The sequence below is a fragment of the Nanorana parkeri genome, unplaced genomic scaffold (genome assembly GCF_000935625.1).
Source record: "Nanorana parkeri isolate BGI_ZX_2015 unplaced genomic scaffold, ASM93562v1 scaffold744, whole genome shotgun sequence".
NCBI classification, from domain to species: Eukaryota; Metazoa; Chordata; class Amphibia; order Anura; family Dicroglossidae; genus Nanorana; species Nanorana parkeri.
The window spans coordinates 645,746-658,266 of NW_017307012.1; the positions used below are offsets into that span (position 1 = coordinate 645,746).

A 12,521-nucleotide genomic window follows, 5' to 3' on the forward strand; every position below is an offset into this window, starting at 1 on the left:
ACTGACCCCCAATGTAAGGGGCCTTCTTCCCACTGACCACCAATGTACAGTAATGGGGCCCTTCTTTCACTGATTTTCTCAATAACCACCAATGTAAGGAGATCCTTCTCCCATTGATCGCCAATCTAAGAGGGACCTTCTACACTGACCACTAATGTAAGGGGGGCACTGTTCTATTGACAATCACAACATGCAGGTATATCTCCACTGAACACTACAGTTTTCACAGTCAGCATTTATTTTCTTGCCCATTATTATTCATTTCATTTGTATCTCTTTTGATCATTTTGTTGAATAGAGCAGCTCTGGGTGTCAAATATGCTAAGTCTGCCACATACCTTATTCCTATATTATACAGGCTATATGGCATCTTACTGTTCACACTAATGTACCATCAACTGTAGATATAGTAGTTATTAGCAGGGCTTCCCTGGTACCGGAAAGGTATTTTAAAGGGATGCTCCATGATAAGGATTGGAAAGGCTGAACGCATGTAAATAAAATCTCCACGTTGGAGGAGCCGACTCTGGACATCAGCCCCAAGAGTTCCTTGGTAGGTCCCAATGGCCCAAATACAGTAATGTGCTCCAGAATAACTGCACCTGACTGGCTGGAATGTCTCAGCTTAGCATGGCACTGGTTTCCACAGCTGTCAGCTATGATATGACTATGTGCTATGACTGAGCTGTGAGCCCTGCACACCTTACCCTGCTCCTGGCTCAGTCCCTGCGCACAGGGTTTTAGGCAGAGCAATCTGTATACTGTACATACCTGTTACTAAGCTGGTTGGTAGGGGGCGTTACCAAACTAGAGGGGCGGAGATGACTGGAACGGGGATTGTGCGCTCTGCACTGTACTTCTTAAAAATATCCATCTTTTAAAAAATAGCATTTCAACTCGTTGCGCCATGTTCCTGACACCGTGCAACTCTCCCTAGGATGTAACTGTATTGTTTTGAAATGAGTGACAGGACTTCAAGTCCCAGAATGCATTGCGACACAAAGGGCCCTTCAACGAAGACATAAAGAAGTGATTTTTTTTTATTAAACACTTTTTTTTATTGTTATACAAAACACACTAAACACGTCTTAACGTCAAACGTGCCCGGAGCTGAGAAAAACGCGTAATATTTTACACAGGCATTGCCGCGACAGCTCTCCCCGCCCACCACCCCTCTGGGGCAGCTAGGAAAACCCCGTAGCGACCGGAAGGAGGCCCTCTCTCCAGGATCCGCCATTAGCAGGAGGTGAGTGTGGCGGAGCTGCTCCGAGGGATTGAGGGGTAGGAGGCGGTGTGCGGGGCCCGGGAGGGGGAAATATGGCGTGTCCTCGGTGTGTTTAACGGCCTCGTCTCTCCTGTCACAGGTGGATCCGCCTTCACCATGCAGATCTTCGTGAAAACCCTGACGGGGAAGACCATCACCCTCGAGGTGCGTGTGCCGGCCATGGCTGGGGGGGTTCTCTATGTGAGGACTGGCGGGGAGAGGTGTATGTGCAGAAAGCGGGGACAGGCCGCACACAGAGCCCCCCCACGTGTCTGCTCCCTTCAGGACACACGTGCGTAGTGCCGGCTCTGTATAGACAGCTTAGTGGGGGAGGGGGTGATCAGACATACACTGTGGGGGCTTATGTACTGTGTGTGGATCATGTACATCCTGGCTTCTTTCTCCATAGTTGCTCTGTATACTCAGAGCCTGATTGTCTTGTCTTCCACAATACATGACCACCTTGAACAAGGCGATCTTCCTCTTCTTTTAGTATATGGCTGGGTGCACACTGTTGTGGTGTGTAATGAGCCAATAAAGTAAAGCTGTGTGCTATGACACATTGGTATGTGGTTCACATAATGTGTTTTGGGGTACCCATAATAATGAATTGCAATACAGCATTCTAACATTACTGTAGTGCAATACTGTGCACCGAGCCATGACATGCGGCCCTTTTATGCTATGCACACCAATGTGGGGTGATCAGGGCACACAGAAGTTGGGGGTCATAAAGTACAGCAGTTAGTGTTATAACACACCAGCACATATATACACTTATGGGCCATGACTGTTCCTGGTTCACAGTAAAGCATCTGATCCCCCACATACCACTCATCTTGTAGTGCTGGCACATAATGTGTAACATTCTACAAATAATAAAGCTGAACTCTGGCCAACAACTGTCTTGACACATGGACTGTACAAATCCACACTAATGGTGCGGCTGTGGCGTGCCATGCCATGCATCTCTGGCTTTCACTTGCCCTTGTACAATGCAGTTGGTGCCAGATGTCCTGCGCTGAGAGTTGGTCCACTCACACCATGTGTCAGGGCTCTGCTGGCTATTGTCTCCAGTGCAACTCCAGCACAAGACAATGTCATTTGCTTTGTCAGGGATGGGTACCATTACACAACTGTGTTGTGATGGAAATGTGGTGGTGTGCGCTGAAATAGAGTACGGCATGCCTTTTCTGCGCAGTGGGATGTGACCTGGAACAACTGTCTTGCATCCTGGTGTGCCCATGCCACTTGTGACATTTCAATAAAGTTCTTTAAAAAAAAATAATTACACCGGGTGATGTGCTGGGATCGGTGCGTCAGCTGTTGCTGTATGTTTATGCAGCTCTTGGTGTTGATGGACCCTTGTAGTCCAGGCCGGAGTACTCAGATCACAGTGGGTCGCTCGCACCCCATCTCCTCCATTCAGTCAACGTCTTGCATTCTTTTCAGTGAATTCAAGGTGCGCTGATCGGAGGAGGGGAGATCACGGCGCTCATCACATTTCTTTGCCCCCCCCTAGCAATCTTGTCACTGTTGCGTTGCTGTCAGTGACGGGAGTGTTTCTGTGACATAGGCCATACTGCGTACAGGACCCTCTTCACAGTACAACACAGCCTAGGACTGCCATCGGGTGGGTTATACATAGCAGGTTGGAGAAATTGCTTTAGCTCCAATTTAAACTATTTGTAAGTGGAAAAGCCGTTCCTGACTGGTCACATTGTGGTCTCCTGAAGGTCTGATATCCATGATTGACCAAAAGCCATTAATGAGCTTAGTCCATGGAAATTGCTTCAAAATGATGGTTAGGCAATACTTGTCACGCTGCTGTCCTGGAAGATCGGGGAGCTCTATCCCCATAGTATATTAAAGGGAATAACTACTTTGGTAAGAACACATAGAAAATAGAATTTCTGTCCCTTCAGAGAAATCCAGTGAGCAAAGACATTTTTCCAATGAGAGTAAACATTGTATGGTTTCCCTTTTATTAGATTCCACCTCTGAAGGAAAAATAATTTCTTTACTTTGTACTGTCAAATAATATTTGAGGTGTCTTCATTCTGCTGATGTTCATATAACTTTCCAGGTCGAGCCTTCTGATACTATTGAAAATGTCAAGGCGAAGATTCAGGACAAGGAAGGTTGGTTCTCTTTAATGTGTAAAGTACATGAAGCTCAATGAACTTGTAAAATGACAGTATATAAATGTAAGTCAGGTTTTATGTATAAATGCTGCAGCACTGTCCTGGGACAGTCCTCTGAGCCTCCCGTCTGGAATGGAAGGTTTGACCATCTCTTGAGAATGTGCCTTGTTTTACGAGGGTGTCTAGAATAGGGATTCAGTGTACACTGGAGAAGTACATGTTCAAGTTGAACTCCAAGCAAATGGCTAAATACACAGACGAAATGCATGAAGGAAGCTGCCTTTCCTGCCAAAGGATTTCTGTCCATCCCCTTTGAAATGTACACAGCCATGTCTGACAGAGCAGGAGATCTCTCAGTTCAGTCAGCTGCAGTTCAGTAACACATGTCAGTCTGTGACTGGATATTGTAAGGAGAAGCAGCACAGTGATGAGCTCAGCTGTCTGTCACTCTGTTCTCTCCTCAGATTGCTTTTGCACAGCAGTGTGATAGGCTCCCTGTGCTGCTTCTCCCTCCCCCCAGTCTGAGCTTTGCTGTACAAGGACTTCAGCAGGCTAATACCAGGTCTAATTTAGGTATTTGCACTGCTTCCATGTAACAAATTGTAATATTAATGAATACAGAGCTGTTTTTCTCTTCCTGGAGTTTAGCTTTAAGGTTTGATGCATTACTCTGCTATCTCTAAGCAGTATTATGCTCCGTCCAGTTGAAAAACTGTATTGGGTTTTTCTTACTGGACAATGGAGTTTGTGGAGATCTGCCTGCTGTTCTCATTGTACAGTCACAGGTATGGACCCTGTCACCAGGGTAACCGGCTGTGGACAAGTCTTCTATTCAAGTCAATGGAGATCTTGGAAGATTTTGAACATAAGCTGTACAGTGAAGATCTCCACGAAGCTTTGTTGTACATAAGTAAGACTTGTTATAACTTTGCCCAACTTTTTTTTTTATATGCTTTTGCTTAAAATGCAGATTTTTTTTTCCTTTTATCAGAGGCACTCCAGGTGACATCCGGTGTTTACACTTGCAGCAATGTAACTGTAAATTCCTATGTCCTTTAGTTCTAGTGACAGGAATGCTTTGGTTTAGGATATCTAATGTGTGCTTTTTCCTCCAGGTATTCCTCCTGATCAGCAGAGGTTGATCTTCGCTGGCAAGCAACTTGAAGATGGCCGCACACTCTCAGATTATAACATTCAGAAGGTGGGTATTTGTTGGCAGTTTTTTCGGTCTCTTCCTCTGTGATATGATTGGTTGCTTTCTGCTGGGGAAGTAAAGGTATTATCCTTCAGTGATCAGAGATGTCTACTCTGCAGTAACCGTACAAGGGGGAGCATTGCAAGGGAAGGAAGGACAACTTAACCTGGCTAGACACAAGATTTTTTTATTCTCCACCTCTGCAGACTGTCCTTATAAGTGTGTAATAGTAACCCCACCCCCCACTTTTATTTGTATACCTACTCAAATGACAGCTTGATATGATGCACAATGCCCTCTTCGCTCTCTGGTGCTGGACAGCCATCAATGATGTAGAGAGCAGTGTGACATTATGCAGCATTGTGAAGCCTAATATGACCTAAAAGGTTTGCGCAGAGGTTACCTTGATCGATAACTACCTGTTTAAGGGCCTGTTCACACGACGTCCGTTTTGTGTGCTGACAGGATCCGTACGCTGCTGCGCTCAAAATGTATACCTATGTGTTTTATGGGCTACAGTTCTTACGTGCGCAGTCCGTTCAGGTTACGACAGAAAAATACTGCATGTCACATTTTGTACGGTCAGGAAACGGAAACGCATCAAAAACGCACTGCAGCTAACATACTAACAGCCCCACTCCAGCAAATTTTTTTTTTTTACTGGAACGCCTCCAAAACGTGGCAAAAACGCACTGCATCAGTCTGCTGATCAGGACCTGATATCATGTGAACAGGCCCTAAAATGGTACATTGGGAAATCTAGGTAACCAGAGTTGCATGCTATATTCTGAGTCTTGTAAATTGAGCTTGGCTGCACTCGCATACATCACAAGGCTCTCTATTGTTCCTTTAATGTAATGAGCAGAGCGAGGCTCATGTGGTAGAAAAGTAAAAGTAAATTTTGCTTATCAATTTACAGCTATGGATCAACTGATCATTTTGGAAAGTAAATTTTAATTATGGCAACCCACTTTATATCTCCCTGCTTGGATTGAATTTTCCATATTTATAGTTTTCATGTTTATAATTAAAAGTAGATCTGCATCTTGTTTTATGCGTTAGAGGGTTAGCGTTAGGCGCAATGCGTTATAGGGCTTTAAAATTTTAGTAGGTTATTTGCACCGCCAGACAACAACTATGTATTGTACCAAATGTTTTATCCTGAATAGTATTGGGCTTTATATCTGCCTGTGTATCCTATAGGAGTCCACACTTCACCTGGTGCTGAGACTCCGTGGTGGTGCTAAGAAGAGAAAGAAGAAGTCTTACACCACCCCCAAGAAGAACAAGCATAAGAGAAAGAAGGTCAAGCTTGCTGTGCTCAAATACTACAAGGTAAGATAGCTGCATGTTTGAGCTGCAGCGTATGAAATATTTCATTCACACTGTACAATCAATTGTCTTTGTGACCTGCAACTCTAAAGCTGCTTTAACTGAGAGGAAACCTTACACTTTGTATGATTTACCGGAGAGACTACACTAAACTACTACCCACTGCTGTACTAATACTTTGCCATTAGAATAGTCCATTATATCTGTCTGGTCTGTAAAAGTGCTATAAAAACAATTGGGTCCATACCAATAACTGAACTTTCCAATGCTGCTTATTAAGGTCCAGAGAAAACTGTGGTTTTAAAGTACCCGGTCACTGCATGACAAAATAGCACAAATCAGTCAGCAAACGGCTATCTAAATTCTGTACAAATGTTAAAGTTGTTTTATGTCTTAAAGGGAAAATCACTCAGCCTCATAGTTTGAGCTGACATGTGACAATTAAACTGTCACACGTTGGCTCATTAGATTGGGACGTGAGTGAACACACATACCGTCGCTCGCTCACGTCCCTGCAGTGATTCCCCCGCTCTGATCCTCCAGCGCTGACTGGAGGGACGGACTAGATAGGCAGAGCCAGCTGTCACTCACGCAGCTGGGTGGATCTCTACAGTAATGTCGGGATCCATCCCGGCTGTGGCGGTCTCAGTTTCCCTCAAGCTGTAGCGCACGATATACTGAGCTTTGGGTCATGGGAGGATGCTAGTATATGTCCCCCCGTGACCCTTAGAGAACTAAGGGGGAAACACCCCATGGTTCTCTTAATACATTATTTGCATTAAGGTAAATGCCCTGCTACCCTTCAATGCGCCCCCAACACAGGGTCCGCTGACTCCTGGAGGATCTGCTCGGTTTCCCCAACGCTTTGTGTTGAGGGGCAGGATCCTTAGGCCACTGAGGTCAGGGCAGCAATAGGCTACAGCACCTGCCTGTCAAATTACTGTGAAGAGGCGGGAATGGGGGAGTGACTTGTCAAGCGCAGTGTGTGCATGCGTGGATGCACACAGCTCGGCTCAGTTCCCAGCCGGGAGCACGCAGAGGTGTTTCCTTTGCAACCTGCTAGGCAAAGGAGACACTTGTAAACAGGAGGGAAGGGGGCAGCAGTATGAAAGCTGCTAGAAGCAAATTAAATAGAGATGCACCAATACTGTTTGACCGAGTACTCGTACTCGCCCAAATGCTCGATACTTAACCCCGATAACGGAACTTCTGGTCAGAGGGAGATGTCCTCTTACCGGCAGTACCGCAAAGGAATATGAAGCCGGCTTCTCGGCCAATCAGGCTGGAAGCTTCCTGTTTAGCCGGGAAGCTGGCTCCATGCTCTTGGAAGTACTGGTTTTGGTATCGGCAAGTACCAAAAGATAAATATCGGTCCTGGTACTCGATGGCGAAAAACTGGTATTGGAGCATTCCTAATGGTACAATTTAAAATGAGGAGAAAAAACCCAAACTCCTTAAATAGCCATATACAGTGCTGATTTCAAATAAAAGGGGTTTAATGCCACTTTGATTTCTTCACTGTGGGCACATTAATTTTAACAGTTATAACTCGTCTGGTGCTCTATCAACCGTGTACAAGGTGGCACCAATCTTACAAGATTTCAGGTGCGCAAGAGATTGAGGACATAGGCCAGTGGGGAAGTGACTGCATTATTGTGGGAAATACTAGGATTGGTCACTTCCAGATGTTTGTGAGACAAGCTGGGCAAATAACTTGGCTTACACATTTCTGGTGCCTTTTGTGCTCTATCTTGAAATGTGTAGATGCTGAACTGTAGTGACAGGCTCACTTTTATTAGTAGGTTTGTCTTTATCTGCTGTAGGTGCAGCTTGTATGAATGGCATTGTTAATATAATCTCATATGTCTTGCAGGTTGACGAGAATGGTAAAATCCACCGCCTGAGGCGTGAATGTCCATCAGATGAGTGTGGTGCTGGAGTCTTCATGGCCAGTCACTTTGACAGGCACTACTGTGGAAAGTGTTGTCTGACTTATTGTTTCAACAAGCCTGAAGACAAGTAAAATGTACATGTGTTAATAAAACCAGTCAACAGATGCTGCGTGTCCATGCTTTTTATTTATAAAATGTCTGACTTTTACAGAATTTTACATTAGACCACAAAGGCCAAAGCACTTCACAGCGCCCCCTCATTCAAAGTGCTGCACAGGATTTCTTGTAATGGTCTGAAGCCAGCAGTGAAAAAACTGCAATTACTTTTCTTTAGTTATGGCAATGATCAGGTTGTAGATATTTCCCAGAGTTCTTGTTGCTCTTAGAAGACTGAGCCTGGTCATACTTCAGGCATGCCCTCAACACTGACCTGGGGATTTGGTTCTTGATAAAATGTCTGCAAAGATGATATAATGGGATTAAATTAAGTTTACTTAGCTAGATTTTTGGGCTTGGTTGTTGCCTTCAACTGACTCTTGGGACACTGCCTATGGTTAACATGGAGAGGAGGAACATTTTCTATTCCTACCAGCCCGCTTTAGATTAAGACTCCTGCTAGGATAGTACCAGACATCCCATTGGTCACTTGTCTGTAAGGGCCTATTTATGCTTCTGGTCCAGTGATGGCATGAGCCATTCATTTTCACTGGCACCACAATGCATTGAGGTGAGCTGCATTAGAAAGATGTGTTTGGTTTTCCCAAGTAATCTCCCAGGACAGCATCTGAGAGACAGTCTCAGATGCTGTCCTGGAAGATTCCTGGAAACAGAGTTACCAGGTACCTAACTCAGTTTTTTTTGGTGTTGGCAGCTTATTATTATGAATTGGTGCCTTAATGCAATGCATGACAAAACACAGGTCAACGCAGCAATGCTGAGTGAGAATGAGACCTTGAAGACATCCTGTCACCAGTGTAAAAAAACAAAGGTCATGGCACAGAATCAAGGATATTATACACTCACCAGCCACTTTTATTAGTTACACCTTGCTATTCCCAGGTTGGACCCCCTTTTGCCTTCAGAACTGCCAGAATTCTTTTGTGGCATAAATTCAACAATGTGCTGGGAACATTCCTCAGATTTTGGTCCATTGTGACATGATCACATCACACAGTTGCTGCAGATTTGTCAGCTGCACATCCATGATGCTAATCTGTTCACCACATCCCAAAGGTGCTCTATTGGATTGAGATCTGGTGATTGGAGTACAGTGAACTCATTGTCATGTTCAAGAAACCAGTTTGAGATGTGAGCTTTGCGACATGGTGCATTATCCTGCTGGAAGTAGATGGGTACACTAGTCGTAAAGGGATGGACATGGTCAGCAACAATACTCGGGTAGACCATAGCATTTAAACAATGCTCAATTGGTACTAAGGGGCCCAAAGTGTTCCAAGAAAATATCCCGGACACCATTACACCACCACCAGCCTGAGCCATTGATACAGGGCAGGATGGATCCATGCTTTCATGTTCGTCAAATTCTGACCCTACCATCTGACTGTTGCAGACTCATCAGACCAGGCAATGTTTTTTTCCAATTTTGGTGAGCCTGTGCGAATTGTAGCCCCCTTTTCTCCAATCATCTTCCAGGACAGCAACCTGAGAGATGATTGGCTCTTCAGTCTACAGGAAACAATCAGACAAGGTTAAAAACCCCTCCCACCCCCCTCCTTGATTGTGTTTCTTACCGTCTGGGTCAGCGCAATGTTTGTTTCTTTGATCCTGACTGGATGGCCTTGAGGTCAGCTGTCACCCTCCGTGTGGCTCTGCTGGGGTACTGGGTTCCTGAGCATTGCCTTCCTGTATTGCAGAGGTTGTTTCCCGAAAGACAGATAGCTGGGTCTCTCCCAAGCCTAGGGGTAGAATCTCAGCCTATCTTTCCCCCAGGCTATTTGCACCTCTGGGGGACAAGTCTGCAGCCCAATTAGCAGTACCGCCTTCTGCCTCAGCTTCTAAGGCATTGAAGAAGAGTTGTGGCAGTTGCAATATTAAGTTGCCTCTGAATTGCTCCTTTGTGAACAATGCATACAGAAGGTTATGTTGAGTGAATCTTCATCAATTATGCAGGACTTCATGGTCAGTATGCATAATGAGATGGTGGCTACTGTGCAATCTTTCAAAAATGTTTTTTTGGAACTTTTGCCAATAACTACCTCCTCGATTGCCTCCGCTGGGCCATCTGGAGGTTCGTTTCTGCCTTGTTCACTTTCTAGTACTGCTTTTACTTGAGTAGAAGAGAAAGAGGAGCATTCTGGGTTAGATACTGACCGTTCCCTAGAGGAAGGAGAGACTGTCGAAGGGAATGTGGAGGTTCAACCGCCACGTCACCTTTTTGCTGTAGATATGTAAGATCTGTTGCAGGTTATTTATACTACTGAGCAGATTCCTGACCTTCCTAAAGCTTGTTCTGTACAAGATAGGCTTTACAGGGGATTGCAGGATTCAGAGGGTAGAGTGTTTCCTTTCCATCAAACTGAAAGATTTTGTTTTGAATGGAAGGACCCTGAGAGGAAGCATTTGGCCTTTCGATCTTGGAAAAGGCAGTTTCCTTTTGGGAAAGAAGAGAAATATTTTAAATGCCCTAAATTAGACGCAGCATTATCGCAAGTGTCTAAGAAAAAGGAGCTCTCCTTTCTGGATCCAGGAAATCTGAAGGATCAGATGGATCGCAAAGCAGAGGCCTTGTTGTGAAAAGCATGGGATGCAAATTATTCTGCTATGACCCCGGCTTTGGCCTCCACCTGTGTGGCTAGGAACTTAGACTTGTGGTTGGAAAGGGTTGCACAGCATGTTTCCCTAGGGGCCCCGACGGAACAAGTTATAGATTCTCTATCAGTTGTAGGTAAAGCAGTTGCATATCTGGCTAATGCTGCGGCTGAATCAGTTAGAGCATCGGCTAGATCAGCAGCTCTTCTCAATTCGGCTAGGGGAGCCATCTGGTTAAAATCTTGGGAGGGGGAAGTTTCCTCTAAATCCAAGTTGTGTGGGTTGTCCTTTGAAGGGAAGTTACTTTTCGGTCCAGGCCTTGAGGACGTGTTAACTAGATCTTTAGAGAAAGGGAAGAAATTCCCTGAGAAAGAGAAATTTTTTGAAACCGTAGATTTTTTTCGAGGCTCCCAGGACTAGAAAAAACGGAGGGAGGCCTCAGGAGCAGAGGAAAAGATGGCCCTTTAGCAAAAAATAAGCAAAAAGTGGATTTGCTCTTTACTCCAACAAAGAGTCAAACATTGAAAGGGACAAGGAGACGCCACATTGAAAGTGGGAGGGAGACTCTCTTTTTCTTCCCTGTTGGGTAGAAGTCACACAAAATCAGTACATACTGGATTTGATAAGAGAAGGTGTGCGGTTAGAGTTTTAAGCTCCCCCTCCACAAACTTTTTTTCTTACCCCTCTGCCAAGAAATCACTTAAAGGCAAGATGTAATTGTCCCGGTTCCACAAGATCAAATATTTCAGGGGTTCTATTCCCATATTTTTCTTGTACCCAAGCCAGGGGGCAAGTTCAGGTTAATACTGAACCTGAAAAAGTTGAACAACTATCTCCTGTTCAGAAGGTTCAGGATGGAGAACATATATTCGGTCCACAGGATTTTGCAGAAAGATGTGTTCATGGTGACCTTGGACTTAAAGGATGCGTATCTCCATGTTCCAATTTGGTCAGGTCATCAAAGATTCTTGAGATTTGCCATACAGACAAAAAGGGGGATTCTCCATTTTCAGTTCCGGGCCCTGCCTTTCGGACTCTCGGTCGGCTCCAAGAATCTTTACAAAGATCCTTTCAGAGGTAGTCTCCTACCTTCACATACAAAGGGTTTCCCTGATTCCGTATTTAGACGGCATCATCCTGTTCGCCCCTTTCCGAGGAGAAACTTTTACGGAACTTGGTGATAGTCAGGGAGACGCTCGAGAGTCTGGGTTGGCTGATCAAGCTGGAGAAATCCTCGCTGATTCCGTCACGTTGCAGGACATTCCTGGGGTTTCGGATCAATTCAATATCCCAAAAATCCATAAGGGCGGATCTCCTATCCTTAAGGCAGGTTATGAGGATCCTGGGGGTCATGACTTGTACAATTCCAGCAGTGACATGGGCTCAGTTGCACTCCAGGCACCTTCAGTCCTTTCTGCTTTTCCATTGGGATCACAAGAAGGATTCCCTGGAGAATCAGGTCTCCTTACCCGTAGAGTTACGTCATTCTCTTGAGTTGGTGGTTAAATCCACTGACCTTGACGCGAGGCAGGTCTTGGTGTCAGCTGACTCCCGTGAAAGTCACTACGGATGCGAGCTCGCAGGGATGGGGAGCTCATTCTCTGGGGTTACAGGCTCAGGGGTTTTGTGGATGCGTCCTCCAACCTAAGAGAACTGTTAGCAGTAAAACAGGCCTTGTTGGCATTCCAGCCCGAGCTGGAAGGGCGGGAGGTTCTGATTTTTTCGGACAATGCTACGACTGTAGCATATCTCAACCGTCAGGGGCGGACCAGGTCTCCCAGTCTCCTGCAAGAGGCAGTTCAGTTCCTGTGGGTGGAGGAGCATTTCGTCTCCATTTCCGCAGTCCACATAAAGGGGACTTCCAACGTGATAGCAGATTATTTAAGTCGAGCACCCATTCTTCAGGGTGAATGGGAGCTTCATCC

The 12,521-nt window shown here is 45.3% G+C and overlaps 1 protein-coding gene across 1 annotated transcript; it reads left to right on the plus strand.

Annotated features, from left to right (window-relative positions):
* The first annotated feature begins 1,154 nt into the window (after positions 1 to 1,154).
* RPS27A (ribosomal protein S27a) lies at positions 1,155 to 7,991 on the plus strand. The gene is made up of 6 exons (XM_018564318.1): positions 1,155 to 1,246; positions 1,365 to 1,429; positions 3,351 to 3,405; positions 4,524 to 4,609; positions 5,807 to 5,938; positions 7,809 to 7,991. The coding sequence occupies exons 2-6, from the start codon at positions 1,382 to 1,384 to the stop codon at positions 7,956 to 7,958; spliced, it is 471 nt and encodes a 156-aa protein (XP_018419820.1). The 5' UTR covers positions 1,155 to 1,246; positions 1,365 to 1,381; the 3' UTR covers positions 7,959 to 7,991.
* The last annotated feature ends 4,530 nt before the right edge of the window (positions 7,992 to 12,521 follow it).

Coding starts and splice junctions, on each gene's coding strand:
- RPS27A (XM_018564318.1), top strand. CDS start 1,382: ATGCAGATCTTCGTGAAAACCCTGACGGGGAAGACCATCACCCTCGAG. Junction 1,430..3,350: donor GGAAGACCATCACCCTCGAG/GTGCGTGTGCCG, acceptor ATAACTTTCCAG/GTCGAGCCTTCTGATACTAT. Junction 3,406..4,523: donor GAAGATTCAGGACAAGGAAG/GTTGGTTCTCTT, acceptor TTTTTCCTCCAG/GTATTCCTCCTGATCAGCAG.